General features: G+C 39.9%; 1 protein-coding gene across 6 annotated transcripts in view; it reads left to right on the top strand.

Moving 5' to 3' along the window:
• The first annotated feature begins 91 nt into the window (after positions 1-91).
• The window catches only part of CIB2 (calcium and integrin binding family member 2), a 45,424-nt gene continuing 23,556 nt past the window's right edge, over positions 92-21,959 (top strand). Inside the window, exons 1-2 of one of the 6 annotated variants that reach the window (XM_061447220.1) lie at positions 120-177; positions 15,994-16,028. In XM_061447220.1, coding sequence (XP_061303204.1) covers positions 133-177; positions 15,994-16,028 — 80 coding nt within the window. In that variant the 5' untranslated portion in view covers positions 120-132. The other 5 variants (XM_061447223.1, XM_061447221.1, XM_061447218.1 and 2 more) reach the window with 5 other exon arrangements.

The raw sequence follows: 21,959 nt of genomic DNA, 5'->3' as shown, positions 1-21,959 counted from the left end.
CATGTTCTCCTCTTCCCCTTTTGGGTGAGGGGAGCCTGCATTCCCGCGCCCCGCTGAGGTACCGCGGCCCGGCCCTGCCCTGCCGGAGGAGATGATGCCGGAGAGCATGGTGCCGGAGAGCCCCCGCTCTCGATGGTGCCTGAGGCGCTGCGGAGAGCCCGGTGCGTGTCTGAGGAGGTACCGTTATGGCATCTGCATAGCGGCGTTCCAAAGCGGTTCAGAAGCGTTTGGTACCGCTGTAAAATCTTAGCTTCTAGACCTGGGACGTCTATGGGAAGGAGCGGTTGTCATTAAAAAGCAACAGTCTCAGGTATTTGTTGCAGCAGATTAAAAAAATGAAGCAACCCATGCGCTTTAAAGTGTCAAACCCAAAGCTGTCGGTGTAGGGGCAGTACAAAACTTGGGGTTTGTCTCGTTATTTGTTAGCACGTTGCTGATACTGTGTGTCAGCTGCAGGCTCCGCCGAGGCTGTGGTGGCGGGAGACCGCGGGCCATGCAGCGCGCCTTCCCGAGCGCCAGGGCACAGCAGTAGTCTGCGGCCTTGAAGTCCTGCTTCAAGCAGCCATGGAATCCTTGTTCTGTGTGCTTGAGGGTGGTAAGGGAGCTTGGAATGTGTTATATCCCTTGGAGAGGGGCTTTGGACAAGGGCCTGCAGGGACAGGCCAAGGGGAATGGCTTTAACCTGCCCGAGGGGAGACTGAGATGAGCTCTTAGGCAGAAGCTCTTCCCTGTGAGGGTGCTGAGGCGCTGGCACAGGGTGCCCAGAGAAGCTGTGGCTGCCCCATCCCTGGCAGTGTTCAAGGCCAGGTTGGACACAGGGGCTTGGAGCAAACTGCTCTAGTGGAAGGGGTCCCTGCCCATGGCAGGGGTTGGAAATGGATGATTGGGTTGGATGGTTCCTTTCCAACGCAGACCAGTCTGATTCTATATACTTGAGACTAAAGCACCAAGCTAGAACCGAGGCAGTCTGAGCTCAGACTTACGGGAATAATCACTTTATCTGACTTTTAAAAGACTTTTGTACCTGTGAAATTGTGGTAACAGTTCCACCTTCCGTATGATCTGCTCAGACAGTGGTGTGGTAGGCTCGGCTGTCTGAGTAACAGTGTTGCCATTGCTTCCAATCTTGTTCAGTCAATTTATGTCAACTCTTTCATTATCAATTCAAACAGTTACAGCAACAAATTAGGCTCTCAGCTTTGATTACAAAATCAAGACTGGATTTCTAAACTCAGTGGCTGCAAAGGGTGATATAAAATATGAGTCTAATATCTCCTGGAAGTTTAAGCTTAAAAGACATTTTAAAAGAAAACCAAAACTAACTTTGGTTTCTTATGCTTTGGCAACATAAAGCTTCAGGTTCTGTCTTGGTATAATTTAACGCCAGGTTTTGGTGATAGAGTCATCAAATTACTTGCAGCTTTTCCATTTACTTACCTCTTACCTGTATGTCTTACCTCCACTTACCTCTGTCCTGTATGTGCCTGAAAACTAAGGACTGTCTGTTCACATTTTGTCTGAAAAAGTGTGAATAGAAGTTCTCAGAACTGACATTTGACAATATACAGCATTAGTAGCCCCTATTTTCTGGGGGAGGGTCACTTTTATTTTTTATTTTTTTAGTGACAGAGCACCATAGGGACTTGCAATTTTTCCTCTGTTGGTACAGCCCATTACATGTATGTTTTGATTTCCAGAGTTTACACATACTGTTCTCTGCTTTTTTGCCTCACCTTTTGTAAGTTGAGGCTTGCTCCTATCTTAGATTGACCTACGATGTTTCTAGGACACAGTAGCTGAATGTTTGATGTTTTTACTGTACTGCTTCTCACTATCTGTATACATCTGTTCTACTCCTTTCTTAATAATTGTTGTTTCTTTAGCCATGATGCTTACCAAAGGACTCCATGGATGTTAAGTTGATTATGTGCTATACTAAGCTGACCAGTGCATACCTGCTATTTTCTGGCTGTATCTGCATTTACTCTGTATCTGGATTTACTCTTAGATTGTGAATTGAGGGGAGAGAAGAAATTCTATTTTACATACATTAACAGCTGCTGCAGCAGGTTTCTGATCTATGTCTTACAGGTGCTACCATAATAATGGTACAATACTATGCCATTAGCAGTAGCTAGTTTGGATCTGTTAGAGAAGGGCTGAACAATGCAGTAGTTATTTTGCCTGGAAACAGATGTCTATGTAGAAGTAACAGTAGTTTCTTTCCCCTGGTCATCAGTGTACTGAGACTCTATATGAGGAAATAAATTCAATTTAGTCTGCACAGGAAACCGTATTTTTTTTTATTAATTTGTCCCTGATGCAAAGCATTATCTTTTATAAAGCATCTTTAAAAAGTTACTTCTTTTTAACTTGAAATTAGGCTTAATGAAATGCAGTCAGAAACCTCCATCTTCTAAGATACTGTATTTTGCTTACGTATTTTATTAAGATAGAGGGATAACAATATAAATACAACAAATTTAGCACAAATTCTGTTTGTTTGCTTTAGCATTGAAAACTTTCTACAGAAAGGTTTGGATCCTAATAACAAATGCAGTTCAGGCAGATAGTCTGCACCTTTCATGTGCTTGAGGGCTATGAGTTTTGCATCTTCTTCCAGCTCTGTGTTGTCATTTGTAAGGCAGTGCTTGGTCCCATGAAGCATTCTCTTACAGCCCAGCACTTCAGACAAGTCTAGTGGGGTCTAAACATTCTCCTGTTGCATGTGTGCTGGAAAAGCAACTTTCTTATGTACTGCAGTAGCATCAAACTTTCTTTTTCACTTATTTTAGGATTTGTACTTTGTAACTGTATATTTACAGTTAATCTTGTATTTATAGTTTGCAATAACTATTAAATAAGAGGCAAATTTTGACAGTGTAGCATATTACAATGGTAATGTTACTAAGCTCTGTAGCATCTTTATTTAAGGATTTAACTCACAAGCATTTTAATGGCTCCACAGCACCTAATGTAGGTGAACATTATCATTCCTCATTTACCTGTGAGCAAACAGAATTGTGAATAGCTTTAAAGTAAATAAAACAGCCCCAAAGTCTCATGAGGAATTTCCACAGTGTCAGTGGAGGACAGAGCTTCTGCTTTGTAATCAGGGCAAACAGTGATCACCGTTAAAGCACAGTCAAATTCTCACTGCATAATTCACAGAGGCAATCTAATAACCTCCAACCTGTCTGTTGGAGGTTATTGCACCAGGTTAAAGTCACCTGGTGCCATGGCTAGCAACAGTTCAGAAAAGGGCACTGCATTGTGGGTGCTTAGAAGTGCTGGCATGATTTGTCCCACTCCCTGAGCTGTGGCTGTGGAAACAAGTTCAGAGTGCAGCCTTAGGTGGGTATTGAGCCATTCATTGCAGCTGATGGACATCTTGCTATAAAATACTAAATCCTGTGTATGTGGTTGGTAGCAGATTTTTGCTCCATGAATCAAACTGTTAAAGCAGATGAACAGTGACTACTTCACCATGTTCTCTGGTATGATGGACAGTATAATGGCAAGACTACTGTGTATATACTGTCCTCCTTAGCAGACTTAGCCACTGACTGCAAGATGCCCTGTGCTATGTGTTGCTAATAGCTTAAAATCACTTGCTTTGGCAAACAGAGAAACTGAAACACAGTCAAGTGTGATGGAAGGCTGACAGCATTAAGGTCAGGTCTTGCTGCGCACATAGAAAAGTATTGATTTATTGCAGTAGCTTACACTGGGAGTAAATATTGCTTAACACCCAACCGGCAAATAAAACTGATCTTTGATAAATACAAGCAGATAGAAGAAGTAAAAAAGAGAAAACTGAAAGATTATCTGATCTTTGATACATACAAACAGAAAGGAGTGAAAAAGAGTTTATACATTATACTGTCTTTAAATTTTACCCAGTTATTATAGTAATTCAATTTTGCAGTGAAATAGTTAACATTATAGCACGTTTGAGAAGAGCTAGCTAATATAGTGAGCCCTCAGCAATCAGTATTTTAATCCTCTTATTAAAAATCTAGACACTTTTATTTACTAATAAAAGATGCTCTCCAGAGCATGGAAAGCAGACTTTAAAAAACACTTTATTTTCTGTCTATCTACCCAGTCGGTGCAGTTCCTTTGGTAAACTGAGTCTTTCTTTTAAAGCAAGAATTTCTAACTCTTTTAAAGCAATTAGCTCTTTTAGCCATACCAGTTTTCCTGATTAAAAGATATGGAACCCAATGCCCCCCTGGTGTCAATTCACTTCTGTATAATGGTGTTAAAGATAATTTGGCCATTTATATTTAATCTGATTTCATAGACAGGCAGCTTGAATTGGGTGGCTGTGAAGAGAGTGCTATTTCATCAGATCACTTGGCTAAGTATTGGTCTGATCTCACTGAGAACAGCTGCTAGCTCTTGCCTTTCAGTGCCACCAGATAGTAGATAGGAAACACGCTTCATTAGATCAGTAACCACCAAAGCCAATGATAAAGCTCATTCAGAGCTGAGGACGTGTATGAACTTTCAGAACTGCAAAAGCTTTTAATCTCAAATTATTCTGAAATTGTCCTGCGGTATATTCTACTGGTAGAATCCATTTCTTTCACTGTTAAAATGCTAATGTCTGCTTATTGCTAATTTGCCTTGGTGAAAACATTCTTATCCCAAGCTCTTTATTCTGCGTCTATGGTAATACCTTGTGGTTTTGATGCTCAGGGCACTGTTGGTTTGCATCGAATCAAATCTGCATTTCTAAATGTTACAATCTAAAGAAGTGTGCTCTTGCAGCAGTCTGTGGTTCAGCACTTCCCAGGAGGTTTTGAGTACATATCCAACACCTCATAGGACAGTTTTTAGTTTGTATACAATAGATTTACTTTCAGTATTATTTTTAAATGTTTGTTCTGTGTTCTTATATGTGAAGGCAAATTGAATTGCTGTTTACCCAATGCTGTTGGTCAGGATCATTAGAAGCTGTAGGAAAAAGGACAAGGTGTTTTTATTAGAGATGCTAACTTGCTGAGGGGATCATGGCCATTGGCAGAGCTGTACATAGGAATACATACGTAGGAAGAGTTTCACTCTCTCCTGGCGTGCACAAACTGCAAGTGAGCAGTCCAAAGAAACTGACTCCAGCACACCTTTCCTCTCTGTTTCCATTCTTTGCCGCTCAGCCTTCTTTCTCCTGTTACTTATAAGAGCTTATCCTTCTGCAGATGTTCGATAACTATTCATTGTCTCTGTCTGCATCTCTTACACGTTCTTTTATTTCTTTTATTTTTAAGTTTTCCCCGGAAACCTGGAATCAGGGTTGTAATAGTTGAAATACACTGTGCCCTCTAGCGGTACCTTTTACCTTTGCTTTAGGCTGCAGTCACAGCCTTTTCTCTTTCCCGCTCTGCTTGCTGGAGCCTCAGGAGTCAGATTAGTGTCTGTCTAAACTACTTTAATCCTCCGGATTTATTTATTTTTCAATATATTTATTTAACGTGAGAAGGAATGTTTGCATTCACTGGTATACCTGGGAGTTCGGCACTTCTGGTAGCGAGCTCACATCACTGATAGTCGGGGCTCTTTGTAACCACAGTGTAGATAAGCATTTAGCGTGGAGCCCCCGCGGCATGTTGTGGGGATGCTCTGGAGGCTTTGAGCCGCCTTCCAGCTGTGTTTAACATCAGCAGCTGCGTGCAGGTTAGATCCAAGCAATGACAAGGACGTGCTTTTATCTGTGGGGAGAGCAGCTGCAGAAACCTTGTCTTTGATAATCCATTTTGCTAGTTATTAGGTTTGCGCTGTGTGCATGTAATACGACTGCGCTGCCGAGGGCATTGGGTGACGCAAAGCTGCTCTGAAACGTGAAGGTGCCGAGCAGGAGAGTCCTGAAGTGAACAAGGGAGTGTGAACTGAGGCAATAGAGAGCTGATTTCTTCAAGTACTGGCTCCTCGGGGTTTATGGTTTAAAAGCTCTGTATGCCTCTTAAGAAAGCATCTGAAAAAGGGGGGAGAATGGAGAATGGCATCACTGCTTTTGGGTGACACCTGCATGTGATTTTAACACCTTCATTCCTGGCACACTCAAGTCAAGCCTTTGCAAAGATTTCCTGATCCTGCGTCCTTCCTCATTGGACAGGTACAGCCAAAACCAGTTCAATGCAGGCTTTGGGATTTTTTTCAGCACTCTCAAGGAGTATACGTGCCCTAAATGCCTACAATACAGAGGAATCCAACTACTTCTAATGGGATGTATTTGCATAGAGGAAGAACTCCTCATTTAAGATGGGTAATAAGCAAACGATATTTACTGATGAACAGCTAGATGCCTACCAGGTAAGATATCTCAATTTGCGTTAGAGGCAGGGAAGGAGCAATCTTCATATGTTCATGGCTTTGGGTCTTGTTTGTTTGGCTTTGGGGGTGTTTTTTCCAAAAAATAAATAAAAACTTTATTTGTAGCCTGCGTGCCTGTATTCTACTGTTCCTTCCAGCAACTGGAATAGTAGTCTAAGGCAGAGTTGTTGAATATACTCAGTTTAATTCCCTTCTCTGTATACAGAGAAAGGAGTCAAATCCTCAATGTCTGGACTAGGAAGCAGGATAAATAAGACTGATCAGCTTGGAAATGGCAGTTTTTAGTAGAATCTTTCTACTGAGCGTTTTGTAGAGAAGAAAATGTAGCAATAACCTCTTTTTCCTCTCCTTGATGCCTTTGCTGACAGTAGGGGGGAGGGGAGGAAGGTGTTGTCTAAATTAACTTCTCCAAAGGATAAGTCCTAGAAACATGCTTAATGTAATTCCAAAATAGGTATCCTTATGCTTGCATCCATTCCTGGGTGACAGTTTCTTACCTTATAAAAAAAAGTATTTGTTTTATGTCCAGGCGTGTCATTTTGGTGGTACTTTATTTACTTCAAGTCACATCAACTGGATTTCTCATAGGGTAAAAAAAGTAACAATTTCCAGTTTTCAGTCAGATTTCGGCACACCACAGATCTGACTGCGATGGGTTGCAGGAAGCTGCACAGTGGGCGTCTTGAATAAGTTTCTTAAAATATGGTGAGGCAATCTATGGAATGAAGTGTGCTGAAGGAGGAGGCAGCTTGACAGGGCTGGCTGCACTGCTCTGTTCTTATGTGAAGCAATAAACATAGAACTAACAGTTCAGGAAATCAAGGTTTAGTTTAACTTCGGATAATGAAGGGACAGATCTAGTGCATACAGAAGGAAATAACTTTCTTTTTACCTTCAGGATCTGTGGCTCAAGACCTTGAAGTAGAAACTGACTTTAAATACCAGTTTTCTTTGGAGTTACTGCTAACATGGACTTCTCACCGGTGTAGATATTTAGTCACAGAGAGTCAGGCTAGGGTTATTTACTAAAATGCTTTAAAATGTCACCCCATGCTGAAAATAAGGCATAAATTAAATGCTTTTATGAAATGCCCATCCTTTTTCTTGCAAATTTTCTTCTAGGAAATGCAAAAATGGAGCTTCTTTAATTTCCACTTGGTCGCACATGTCACCCTCACCAGCAGTCTGACACTGTAATATATTATGTTAACAGTCTTAGACTTGGTAGTCTAAGATCCAAAAAGGTTTTTTGTTTTTTTACATCCCTGCTAGACAGGCAAGAGAGAAGTCAAAGATCTGTAAAATACCAGTGTCTGTCTTCCTACTAACAATGAAACTGAACACAGAACAGAGCACAACTGCAGTGAGACAAAACAAAATCCAAATGTAATTAATGTTATCTTCTTGACATAAACTGGCAAGTGCAAAAGCTGAAATGTCATCCCTAATTCACTACTCTTCATGTAGAAATTGCCTTTCCCTAATGGCTTTTGCAGCCCCTGCCTTTCATATGCTGGGTAATTGATCTCGAAGCCTGGCAGCAGTTAGGTCCGGTGGATTGAGTTAGCCTGTGGGATTTCTCTGTTACAGGCAGACTTGTAGTTCATTACTATAGTGCTAGGTAATTTTTGAATAGTAATATCACTTGTTATATATGGTAAGTACAAAAAGATAAGAAGTTTGAGGACAAAAACCTCTAGAATTTGTTAGGAAGAAGTATTAGCCTTGTGCTGTGAACAGTCAGATCAAGACCTCAGTTGGAGGGTGGTTAGCCTCTAATCCATTAGTTCCTGCATACCTCCTCATACAATCTCTTAATGCAGGGATCCTGGGCTCACTGCTGTAGCCATTGACATGCAGAGCTCTCCCCTCTCCTGGTTTCTGGGGCGCTGTGTGGTTGCTGTAGTACAAATGCAGCTGTTTGACTTGGAGCCTGCTGTCTTAGCTGGCTTTTTCTCATTTGTGGAATTACTTCAGACTAGAAAAAGAGAGAATGAGGTAATGGTTCCATAATGTTTAAAATGCAGGTTTCTAACTTCTTGACCCAGAAGTTGAGTTGCTAGGTCCTCTGAACCAAGCACTATGTACCAGCATCTGAGAACCAGGCATTCGTATGTCTATAAGTTAGTGCTGTTCTCTTCACAATAATATTCAGGGCTACAGAATCCATAGTATCAGGATGGCAGAAGCAAAACAGTCGACTCCATCTGTTTTTGTAATATAGTTGTTTGGGTTTTCTTGACTTCCCCCCAGTTTCTGTTAGAAGCCTCTTCAAAACTTCACTCACCTCATGGTTAGACTTAACATTTCTTTATCGGAATGTATTTCTGGCCGTTGTGTTATCTGGTTGTAACTTCTACCATTTCTGTCTTCAACAAAAATTGCTCTGAGCTTATAGCACCTAAATACTACTTTAGTAATGATGTGTTTATTATTTTATTTTTTTAATGCATGATGTTTTAAGCTCTTGATCCATAGGAGATGCTGCGATGGAGAACTGAGACGTTTGTGCACTTAAAGTATGGTAAAACCATATGAAGGCATTAGTTTTCAGGAGTAAAGATTAAGCTGTAGACAAACCACCTGCTTGAAGAGCTAGCTTGCATAAATCTCAAATCATTAATATGATATTAAATAAATAGATAACCTGATTTGATTTGTCTTAAACTTCTTGAGATGCCTATGCATAAACTGGTTTTGCATGTAAACTATCATATAGAAGAGGCACTCCTTAGCAGAACCTTTACATTTAAATTAAGGAATTGTAAAGCTGGTTACCCACAAAATTACCTCAATTTCTTTAGTAAACAAGTATTTTTAGTACTCTTCATTATGACTTGTGATTGGTGGCCAGTTGAAACTGTAAAAGAGATGTGCAGTAGGAATTGATAATGCTAAACTTCTCAGCTTCTTTTATATGAAATAGAGGCAAATTAAAGACTAGAAAGCTGCAGATCTCTGAACACCTTGGCATGTCACCTGTTATTAAGATCATATCTGTTACTAAGATAGTGTTCTAGTTGGCAGCTTTTTGTTTTCATAAGTTTAGTGAAGTGTTTGGAAATCAGGCTTTTGTAAGTTTTGGTTTCCTCATTGAGTTTCACCTTATTTTAAAAGTTAGCCTCGAAAGGAAATGAATTCTCCTGGGGACTCGTGACTTTTATGCCTTTAGAGTACGTGACTATTTGTTGGTGTGGTTTGGTTTGGCTTTGTGGGTCAGAGTTTTACTTGTTTGTTTGTTTGGTTTTTTTTTACACAAAATGCAAAATCTAACCAAGGTCTGGCTGGGGAAGAGGTTAAGTTTTAATCAGAAAAAAACATGTATTTCATTGCAATCAAAGAACATCTTAAAATTAAGCTTTTCAAAGAAATTATCTTTAGACAGTGTTCAGGGTTTTGGAGGTCAAGTCTCATAACAAGTAAAGAAAATGAACAGGCGTTTTAGGGTGTTTTGAGTGATGCTCTTTAAAGATACTTAAGGCAATACAGTGGCAGCAGAGCTGTACGCTGGCCTCAGTGCACTGCATTTCTCACTGAGAAGCAATTCCATTGAGTAGGAAATGCACAGAAGCTGTGCTTGGGCTATGGACAAACCCCTCCATTGTTTGATCAAACTCATTGATCAAGTGTAACCTTTTCTGGGCTTACTCAAATAAGCGGTCTGTATTTTACATAAATTTGGTTGTAATTTTTTTCCTAATAGGCAGAACCTAGAGAATGTAGAGCATAAATATTTTATATCAGATATTACTGGGCTTATTGCAAGCTGTTTCTTTTTGTATTTGGTCATTTGTGGGATTAAGCCCTCTATGTTATTTAATGTGCCCTCAAAACAAGCTGATGTTTACCCTGGCTGTCTTCTAGACAGTATTGCAATAAAGGATTTTATATGAAATAATGACTTGCTTTTTTTATACAAGGATTTGTCTATGGCAGAGCTAACTGTTTTCCTTGTACTAAAATTCTAGTCAAAGTGGGATTCAACTGCATTTCATGAGAATTATGCGATACCAGATAAAACAAATTAGGTTATGATCTGCCAAGAAATGCCCCTTATAAAGTGAAACTAGGTCATCAAGTTATCTTTTGATTTTAAAAAGCTGTGCTTGAGTAAATCAGGGTCTTTGGTGAAAATGAACCCTTCACAAGAATAGAGAAAGTGTATTCATCACAGGTTCCCCAGGATCGCCTGTAAAACATACTTTTCAGTTTGATAGAGTATTACTGTTGATGTGCAAATTTAATTGGCATAATAATGGAACAAGGGTTTTTTGCAATTATTCTTTAGTCAGCTTTTGGTTTCATGTTACCATCTGATGTGTATATATAGAGCAAAATCACATTTGTTGACAATTTGCTTCTTTGTCCATCTCTTTCCTTTCATGTGGCAGTATAAATATATAAACTGGTTCCTTACAGCTGCAGATTTTGTCTCTTAAGACTCAGTGGGTGTGTTAGTTGTTCTGGCTGTAGTTGTAAAATGTATATGATTACAACTAAAGATGGGCTGGATGTTACCATTTCCATTGACATTCTTTTTCAAGATAGCATTATTTTTTAAGATAGAAGTCCATACACCAGTACTATTACTGAATACTAACTATTAGGATTTTTTTAGTGTTCAAATCTGGGTTCACTAAAGAACTTGCACAGCTATGAGATTCAAAGGCTGGTGTTAGTCTCACTGATACCCAGTGACTCTTTATATATATTTATATCTTCACAGTGATCACAGAAGCAAAGACTTTTTAGCAGGGCCTGTTGCAATAGGATATGGGGTGATGCTTTTTACTAAAAGAGGGGAGATTCAGGGTGGACATGGGGAGAAAATTCTTTACAATGAGACCAATAAATATTGGCACATGTTGCCCAGACAGGTAGTGGATGCACCATCCCTGGACAACTTCAGGGCCAGCCTGGATGTAGTTCTGGGCAACCTGATGTAGTTGAAAATGTCCCTGCTCATTGCAAGGAGGGGTTAGACTAGAAGACCCTTCCAACCCAAACTATTCCATGATTCTATGTATGTAAGATATTAACATTTAAAATGCTGCAGTCTTCGGTACTTCTTATTTCTTAAAAGCTGCTCAGTCAGGTAGCTATATGGATGTAATCTGTCTTGCCTTGAGGATATTCCCGTTAGTCATTGGTTTACTTCATCTGTGGATTGCTGGCTTTTGTTTGAGACTGTTTTTCTAATTCAGAGTTATTTTTGTGTTGCTAAGAGTGTTTTATATTATTTCCTTATTTATAAAGCTTTCCAATGGAGCCGTTGCAGGACCAGAATAAACCTGCCCTTATGAAACATTATGTATAAAAGGGAGAACAGAGAAGTGTTGTCTTAGAGAAGAAATATGCATCTAATGGGTTTAAGAAATAGTATTTCACAGGAGCTTTGCATACTTAAGCATTGCTAGTCTTTCCTTCTACTGTTACTTTTTCCTGTTTTTCTTGTTTTCTGCAGAGAAGTGTTGTGCTTATCTATGTGAAATTAGTTTTATTGAAAACTGTGCTTTATGCACACCAATACTTGCTTCCAGAAGTGCTAAGTGATAATCTTTGATTCTGCTGCCATTCACAGACTGCATGCTTATGCTGTGATCTGGAACTGGCAATCTATCCAACAGCACAAATGAATGTGTTCTGATTCTGGAGTCATACCTCCTGTTACTCTGTATATGCACACTGTACATGAAGTTAAGTATCAGCGTTCTCAGAGCAGTTATCTCTAATTCTTTGTTGTTGTTTAAATCGCCGTAGAACTAAACATAAAGCAGAACTGAGCTAAGAGTCTGCCATCAAGTCTTGCAGATTAGTGGAAAAGGTAGTGGACCACCATTTCACTCTGTTCCTGTTTTGTCCAAAACCTGCATTCATCTGACATAGGAAATCAAAGAATAAAACTCTAACAGCATGTACATTCTGTTCTTCTATAAAGTAAATTCGAAGAGCAGAGACCTTTAACCCTACTTTACAAGTAATGTTGAGTGACTTGCAGAAAGTCACATTGCGAGCCAAGAGCAAAGCCACCCATGGCATCTGAATACACCAGCCGTCTGTCTCTTTCTCTGTAAAGTATTTTAAGAGGCAGTTAAGCACCTAAATGCCAAATTTGAGAGCCAAGTCCCATTATATAAGCCAATGAGCTCACTGAAATCAATGGGAATTTTTCTGTTTGATTTGTTTTATTCACTTTGCTAAACATAAGGAAGTTACTTACTTCCAAAAAACCAGCAGTGATCCTTTGTCACACTTGTAATTAGCTTGATTATTAAGGGTACAAGGCAGACTGAGTGGGGATGGTTGACCTTAGAAAAGAGCACGTATTTTCTCAGGGGCTGCAGGAGATGATCTTTCAAGGTGAAGCTCTATTCTCGATAACCTAAAACCTACAAGGAGCATCCTGGTAGCATAAGTTTTTCAGGCCATTGTATAGCATTAGAAATAAAAAGCAGTGATTGTCCAGATAAATTCTTGCCAGGAATCTTGAATTGATAATGATTATGGAAACTCTGGTAACATGTTTGTGTTTTTCAGTATTTAGTTTGTGCTTTTCTAGCAGGATTCCCAGTGGCTTTAGTGTCCAGACAGAATAGATAAATTGATTTTTAAGGTTATAACAAATTCAAACACAGTCCACATAATAGCAAATGTCTGCTTTTTTTGTCCATGATATCTCTGGCTTGAAAGAAGATGAATGTCATTGCATGCATAAATGGTAAATACTTTCCAGGATCCACTTCACCTTTGCTCATGAGGTAGTTAATTTTACATGTTAGTTTTCTATTTTCTGTCCACCAGTGTGTATTTTCTGTATGAATGAAGGAGTCAGAAGAAAATTGGATGAATCACCTCCGTGTTTCTTTCCCCAAAAGTCTTTAATTAAATTGGAATTAAACTGCGGAGTTCCAGCAACTATAAAATGTAATTATGTTATTTAGACCCTTCTTCCATCATGACATTAATCTGACTTAGGGCAGTCCTGCACCTCTCTCTTTCCTGCCACCAAGTAGATACTTGTCTTAGCTTCATCTCTTGTTACCAGCACTACCGATGCTATGTTCTAAGCCACTAAAAAGAAATGGCTCGAGCTGGAAATGAGTCCATTTGCTAGGTTACTTTCCAAACACATTAGTTCTTTCCTTTGGCATTGTCTGATGCAGTTATACTACTCATTTGTGTGAAGTCTGAATAAAGGAAGAGGCAGAAATAATAATCTGGGAGAAGCAAGATGGATGGCTGGACTTCTCTTTCAGAGATCACTTGGAGCCGTGGCTTTCTCATTACCCATTGGAGACCAGGCAGGCTTCTTAATGGAAAGATGTTTCTTGAGTGGTGTCTATAACTTTGCTGTGGATGGAAAGTATAGACCAGGTCACAATTAATTTGTGGTGCTCTGACCCTGAGTAGCTTTAAGATCTCTGCAAGTGGTCTGTGAAACCACTGTACTATTTTTTTGATATCCCCTCATCCCTGACACACAGTTCCATGTAATGGGCAAACATAATTGGAGCACTGCAGTCAGTAACAGTGGTTAGACAAATACTTGCAACTACTTCTGTTATAAAGGTTTCTGGTATCAGTGGGTTTTGGATTATATTAGTAAAAAAAATGTTTGATTAAAAAAAACCCCTCAGACAATAGTGTTTGTCAAAGAATGATTCAGATTAAAACCAAATTCTGTGGATCTTGAGCATAACAGGTTTATGGTTTGCTCCCTTCCTGTGTCTTCCAATGGCATTTTGTCACTATTTCTGGAAGGCAAAGGATAACTTATCTTTTTCAACTTTATCTCCATTTGCATATCAATTCCCTGTCAGCTTCCTAGTTAAGTAGGAGTGTTTTCTCAAGCCTATATAATTACAGGATGATTGCTGCTGAGGGCATGAAAATTATTTGCGAGATTGCGCCTGCCTTTACCTAGTAAGTGAAGCATCCTTAAGTGACAGTTTGCCCGTAAGTGTTGTGTGTGCTGGAATTAATGAAAACTTAACCAGCTGGCTCCTATTTCACTTTGTGCAGTTCCAGACAATGTGACATCGGTGTCAGCAGCTCTCAAGGTGCTTCCTATTATGCCTTGTAATGCTATTCTGCTACACAATACACTGAAGGAGGAGCTGCTTCTCCTGCCACATTATATGGAGGAGAGCAAGCAGATTCAATAATTGATACGATGCAGGACTGATAACATAGCTGGGTGCTGAGACAAGCTGCTTGACTGCTTTAGCTAGCTGTGATCACTTCCTTTTCCCTTTCTTGGAAGAAACAGGCATTTAGCCAGGATGATAATCAGCTTAGGATAGAAATGGTTTTTCACTAGTTGACTGAAGAGCAGGACTAGGGGAGTCATACTACTTGTATGTACAACTTCCCAAGTCTGATGTTGTTGTCATATATGGTATTTTTAAGTCATCTAGTGATATTTTAAATGTATCTACATTGAGGGAGGAAAAGTACTAAGAGCTGAATCCTTAGGCAAATGCCTTGTCACATCAGATGGGCCTGTGAAAGAAGTGGACAATCAAGAAGAATTTTGTGGTTTAATTGTTGCTCCACACACACATACATATACATATATACACACCTGCACCAGCCACTAGTTCTAAGACAAGAAGATGCATATTCTCTGAATTTATGACCTGAACAGTGTTCTAAACTGGCCATCCAATATATCCTTGCTGCCAGTGTTCCTAGCTTCAAATGCAGGGCACAATATGCCCTAAATATATATTGGGTAAAATAGTGGGGATTAGAGAGTATGTCTGTTAATGAGATGGGACTGATTATTATTCCTCACAGCACCTGAATATATAATTGGTTGTGTGACTGATGCAGAAATACATGAATGCAAACTATTTTGCTGCTCATATTATGGTTCTTCTGTGAAGTATGTGAATTGTTCGAGCAAAACCCAGATGCTCATAAAGAGAATATAAAACCGGTGTAAATGCAGTCCCACCACAGAGCCATTTAGAATGCAAGTTAATGCCTGTAAGCTTCTCTTTCAGGTTCAGCCAGTTCTACTTTGCATTCTAGTAAGTTATTTCAATTTCTGTTGATACACAGGGGAGGCTGAACGGTTTGCCCGCTGTTTGGAACAGGGCCTTTCCTTTTATCCATGTTCCTGACTTGGGGAGTTTGCAGCCTTTGCCAGAGTGACTACAGTGCAAAGTCACTGTTAGCAAAAAGAGTTAATAACTAATAAATCAGTGCATTATTTTTATTATTAATCAAGCATCTTTAATGGAGGAATACTCCAAGGTAGAAGATAGTTTCCTTTACCTATTAGTTACTTATAGCTTTCTAGATCTATTTATTGAATGTTTTTGGCATGTGGGTTACTTTTTGGTTTACTTTTGTTTCTGGTCTTGTCATTCCACAGTGGAGAAGTACTTCAGCAGCCTGTTGGTTTTGTTTTATTTTTCTCCTAAAGTTTCACATTAACAATATATTTTTACTGATAGCCTTGTCCTTAGGATATTTCAGTTATTTTACAGTGTATATTGTTTCTGAGTCCAAAGCAGATGGTACACAAATACAATCTTTAATGTTTTTCTACCAGATCTGAGTTTCCTTCCAAAAGGTTGAAAAGTGATTATTTGCAGGATTGTTTTTCACTATTTCTCTAGTACAATAATACTTTCTGGTTTTTAACAGGATTGCACATTCTTCACTCGGAAGGAAATCCTTCGGTAAGTAGACTGCATTACATTTTTTTCTTCATGATGAGTATGGAAGGGACTAAATCTTTTCTGACTTGTGAGGAAACCACATAAAGCCAGGTAGTCTGTGTGAATGAATGAGCATAGGATTGGCTCAAGGTACACTTACAGTATTTGAATGTGTCTAAGGAAACAGACGGTGAGCAGCTTCATGTCAATATCATCAACTTTTCTAGGGCTGAGCCATTGAACAGCTGAGAGCCAGCAACTTTCTATGATAGGCATTTGCTGCCTTTCTGCTCAGTTATACCAATGAGTGCACATCCTTCAGTCAGTTCAGGGTTTGGTATGGGCTGAAGTGTGGGAACAACTGGTGGAACTTCAATTACAGAGCAGTGAGAATGTTTACGTCTGCACAGACTTTCCCAATCATAAATATTGGGATCGCTGTTTGCAATAGAAGGGACTTGGGTTTTTCTCAGTGGTGATGGACTGAGCTGAACTAAAGTAATTTCTGCTTATGTATATGCTGACTTCTTGCCCTGGATCTTGCTGTGGGTTCTTCACCTTCTAACCATTCAGATTAAGGATCTGTAAAAGTATGACGTAGATCTTGTCCTGTCAGTACCGCTGCTGTTTCTCGGAGGATGCCTGCCCCTTTAGGGAATGAGAATAAATCTGAGGTATGTATCTAGACCTTGGACCTCATAATGCTTCAGGATTCTCAAATTTGAATATCTTCTCAGCCATAAAAAAATGGTTTTTCCATAAACACTAGGAACTGCTTTGATATCAAAAATAAACATTGTCTCCGAGAGAAACATTCTTTGCCTCTGCTCTGTTGCTGTAACACTCAGGAAGACTGATTTTCAGGGACTGTTAAGTGCAAAAACTTACAGTCTGGCTTTGAGTGGAGTGCTTTATCTTTTGCTAGAAAAAAAAAAGAGGTGGTATTTAAGCTCATTTCTTGCATACCTTGTTTTCATTACTCACAGAGGTATGGTATACTCCTCAGCAGTGCACAACATCTCTGAAACCACTATGCAGTAAGAGCAATACAAACCACCACCTAAGCTAGGATTTAATTTGGTCCAGGTCCCTCTTATAGAATTGTTATGATTTAAAAATCTAGTCACGCTGTTGGAGTACATTTTCATGATACCTAATGGTGTGACTGAATGAATTACAATGTGTGCAGTGAGTGTGTCATAGCTGGCCCAAAGGTAAGCTCAGCTTAATCTAGGCTGGCTCCAGCGGAGATACTAGTGTCCACAAAAGTGAATTACCATAGTATGGATGGAACTTGTTTGGCAAAGCAGATATCAAGCTGCCAACCTCTAGGAATGATGCATAATTGCCGACTGTGAAGAGCTATCATTCTGAGTTTGTGGCACCCTACAAAAAGTAGTGCAGCCTAAATAAAAATCATAAAATAACAGAATGGGTTGGGTTGGAAAGGACATTAAGAGCATCCAGTGCCAACCCTCTGCCATGGGCAGGGATGCCTTACACCAGACCAGGCTGCTACAAGCCCCATCCAACCTGGCTTTGAACACTGCCAGGGGTGGGGCAGCCACAGCTTCTTTGTGCACTCTGTGCCATTGTCCCAGTACCCTCAGAGCAAAAGAATTTCTTCCGTATATCTAACCTAAATTTGTATATGTACTATAGCCCCAGTTTAAAGAATATGACATAGAATCCATCCAATTTTCTAGAAAGACTGTAACATTGGCCAGGGGAGAATGGCCTCAGAACTGTAAAATAAGGAATCAAAGTTGTAATTGGATAACTGCTGTATCTGAATAGATCTGGAAAACATTCTTGATGTGAAAAATATTTCCAGACTGTAAATCTGAACCATCATGTGCAACAGAGAAGACATAGAAAGAGAACCTTGAAAAATACACTGTAAATTTCAAGGCAAGATATTCTAAAGTAATGAAATTAGAAAATGCCTTTGTATGGTCGGCAAAGCGAATTCATAGTATTGCAAAATCTGGCCGTGAACTGAAGAGTCGGCAAGTTCTGTTCTTTCTGTGGGCTGCAGTGGATCAAAAACTACTTGTAGAGATGTGTGACTTGGACAAAGTAGGTGAAAACTGACTGAAATGAAGGCATGTGGGACAGACAGAACCTGTGCCGAAGTTCAGTATCAGGGCACTGAAGGCAGTGTGTCAGAATAGTCTAAAAATAGCAAAAAAATTATCTGGATTTGCAAATGTGTTTTACCTACCAATAGTCTGTGGTTGCTTGTTGGTGTATGCCATATTCAAAACCTGCTGCTGGACTGCATACTGGACCTTTGGTAATGGTAAAACAGGCCAGTGTACTTCAGTAAGTGAGAACACTCCATTGTCCTGCAGGACTGTTGGCAGCATAAAGGACTATCTGAGTAGAAGTGCATCTTTCTTTCCTCTTTGATTTAGGATTTGCGCAGTACCACAGATGCCACCGTGCTGGACACAACACTGTTTATCTCTTTCAAAAACCATAATTTGAAACTGCATTTGCAGACAGATGATTTCTAATCTTCTTTTTCCCTTGCATGGCAAGTGTGACAGAGAAGAGAAGGTCACCGTATTTCATAGGGCTTAATGATAAGGCAAGCAGCATTGCATTATGGAAAAGATTCTTACGCTATTCAAGAAGAAGTGGATGCTTTTCTAGCTAAGAAAGCTTGACATGGGGACTGTGGGTGGGATACGGACTTGAGAATTGCAAGCTCCTCTTTGCTTTATTACTCTGAGCATCTTTGAAAAATTACCAATGTAATTCGTCTGTGTTAACTACGCTTAATATTTCTATGCCTTGTGAGTATGAGGATAATATTTTCTGTGTCTGCTTAGATTGCAAGTTCTGTCTTGATAAGGATCATGAGAACTATCTTCATACACTGTGTGCTGGAAGTGGTCTTAGCTGTGGCTTTTACATTTTATGGCACCTAAAAAGCTGTTCTAAGTGTTATTTTGGGGCTTATGGTATCTCTGGGAGCTGTATTGTCACCTGGTACATCTGGTCATTGAAACAGAACAGCGAAGTGTTGAATGTGGCAAACAGTGTGCAAGTTAAACCAACCCTGACAGATTCTTACTAAGTGCTCTTTGTCTAAAAGGCATAGAAATATAAATGAAGAATTCTGTCTTGGTTTGCTTTTCTCTCTTCAGTAACATAAAAGGGCATGAGTGATGCTAATGATAACACCCCAAACTGTTATAATTTGTTGTGAAATTGAAGTGTAGCTTCTAATGAGAAATATGGGATAGCCCTCAGCTTGAGTGCAGAGAAAGCCTAGTAATGCATTTTGTATGTTGCAAATGAAGCTGTAAGGAAACAGTTTGTTTGCTGAGAAGAGAGCAAAGCATGCACTTAGACTCAATTACATTATTGATATTAGGCTAAAGAAAACTTTTCTGCTTCTGGGCTGTGCATAGGAAATAAGGGAGCCATTGCCTGCATGACTTTGCACCCTGTCTGTATCAAAAAGAGCAAACCCCAAAATACCTGTGAGAAGCAGTGCAGCCTTAGAATATGTTTGTGTAAAAGGACATGAGATTAAATTAATGGACTGTGAAAAATGAACACAGCTCAATATTAATGTTTGATTGTGAAAAGCTTAGAAGAATAAAATCATGAGAGTAGTTCTGTAAAGGCCTAAAATCATGTGAGAAAGAATAATCACTCAGAATCATTGTACTTCCTCTTTTGCCTTCACCTCAGAACGTGATGTTTCTGCTGATTGGGAGCCTCTATACGTAATCAGTTTATGATATGGCAGATAGTAACACAATCAAAAGTATTTACTGTACACAAACTGCTGAATACAAATTGCTGTCTAGGGAACAGACTAGACTTGAGAGGTCTCTCTGCATGTCTGAGGTGAAGCTCTAGTGAGTGGGAATACGGTGGGTTATGACCCCCTCGGCTGGCTCGCCATCCATTAGCAGGAGTGGGAGTGATGGTACCAGGGAGGGGGCACAGTTGTGGAGGTGAGGGGGAAGAGATGAAGACGGCAGCTCTAATTCAGATCGATTCAAACTGATGTAAGCCAGCATGAGACTGCAATTAGGTGAAATGGGCTAAGTGTTTTTATCTGTCGCTGCAGGAAAAGTAGCCCATCAAAAAGCCCAAACAACAACAAATCTATTTTCTGCTGGTTTAATGAGCTGAATCAGCTCTCCAAGGGATCAGATGAGTGCTAAAGCTGGACAAGAACCAGAGTGAGCAGATGCAACTGAAAATGAGGAGAGTGCCAGTTTCAGTACCAGTAAGGTATTAGATTGGATTAGTCTAACTTGAGTGTATAAGACTTTGGTATCAGCATCAAGTTCAGTAAACATAAACACAGACTGTGGCCGCAGGGGCTGAGGACTCATTATCCGAGTGTGGATAATTTGCAAATTATTAGGAAATAGTAGAATTTATGAATTTAAGGTGAAGAAGAACTAAACACAGAGTAACGAAAATGGATGTAAGGAAAAATAAGTTAAGACTGCAGTGGTTTTGATGGTATGTGTGTGTTAGGGCTTTGAAAACATGCTTCTTTTCTTAGGGAGAATGTGGAAATTGGATCAGTGTGTAGAACTTCAGGACACAACCTTGGTGCATGGAAAGAAGCCAAAACACACTGGGAGACTTCCTAAGTGCCTAGAACATAATGCCTAGAACTTGCCCAGAGGCAGCCACTGTGCATTTGTGACAAGCAAATCTCTTCCTTTGAGTGGCTGCTCTTATGGATAAGAGAAAAGAAGCAGATGCAGCATATCTTTATTTTCCTAAGGCCTTTGGTATATTCCTGTATGTGTTAGTCCTTTCCTACCTGTGTAAATGTGCTGATCTCTTGGCTAAGGTGCTATTGAACCTACTTAAAAAAGCTGTAAGAATGGTAGAATGGTGAGAAACATTGAGGTGAAGAGGGGTGCAGAAGCTGTGAAGATCGAGATGAGCTTTTTCTGCAGTGCTCATAGTATTAGAGGAATTACTAGATCCAAAATGAGCTACAGGACATTTACACAGTCAAGTACAGAGAACTGAGAAAAAATTTCAAGTACAGAATGCACTGTAACCAAAAACCCAAGGGCCGGTAGTTAGCTGGTCTGAGGAAAGCAAGCACCATTGTAACAGACACAAAACCCCCTGATGCCTTTGCAGAAAAGCGAAATGTGTATTAGGATGCATTAACCTCAGCACTGTCCATAAACCAGAATTCCATTCCAGTCAGCATTGTTGGGACCTCAGTATCAAGAAACTGTCCAGTTTTGGGCATCACTATTCAAAAAAGTTTTGTTGTACTGGAAAACGGGAGAGAAACGGGAATATCAGGGGACAATTACATATGAATAAAGGCTGGGAAAACACTTCATTCATGGCAATGCATGTGTTTATATAATGTGCTTCTCCTATTATTGTAAATGGGAAAAAATGGTTGAGTTGCCTCTTACAAGGCAGTATTACTCAGTATTGTAAATCTGATTTTCTAGCAGACCAGCTTTTTCTCTAGGAATAAGGCTCCTCTGTCTGCCAGCCCATCTGTTTTTCTTTCTCCCTGCAGACTAGTGTGATTTGGCAAGTACCCAAGCACTCAGACACAGGTGTTCTTGAATGTGTGTCCTAGCCAAAGAGCTTGGAATGTAAATTCAAGTTGTGTAGCTTGAAACTAACAATGCAGCAAGACAACTGCTGCGGGAGCATGGCACTAAATCACCAAGTGGAGCACCAGCTTTGAACCATTCTGTAGAAGAAAACCAGTAATTCTGTGCCTTCTCTGCCTGTTTCTTGGCATGTTCTTGAGGGGTGAAAGGTGAGGTGCAGAGGAATCCTTCTAGCCAATTGAGCTACAATCTGGGTTTTAAATCAGAGACCTGCCTGCGAGTGAAGCTGAGGAGATAAGCAGTGGTTCCTTCCAAGTGTCTGGAAAGCCTTCCTTATAAGGGAGCAAATGCAGCAAACTGGGGGCGTGCTTGT

Source organism: Pezoporus flaviventris, unplaced genomic scaffold (assembly GCF_033815535.1).
Source record: "Pezoporus flaviventris isolate CSIRO_AGI_PZ_B2104156 unplaced genomic scaffold, CSIRO_AGI_Pfla_v1 ptg000006l, whole genome shotgun sequence".
Lineage (NCBI taxonomy): Eukaryota > Metazoa > Chordata > Aves > Psittaciformes > Psittacidae > Pezoporus > Pezoporus flaviventris.
The sequence above is the reverse complement of the archived record's forward strand: the minus strand, read 5'-3'. Positions and strand labels throughout refer to the sequence as shown.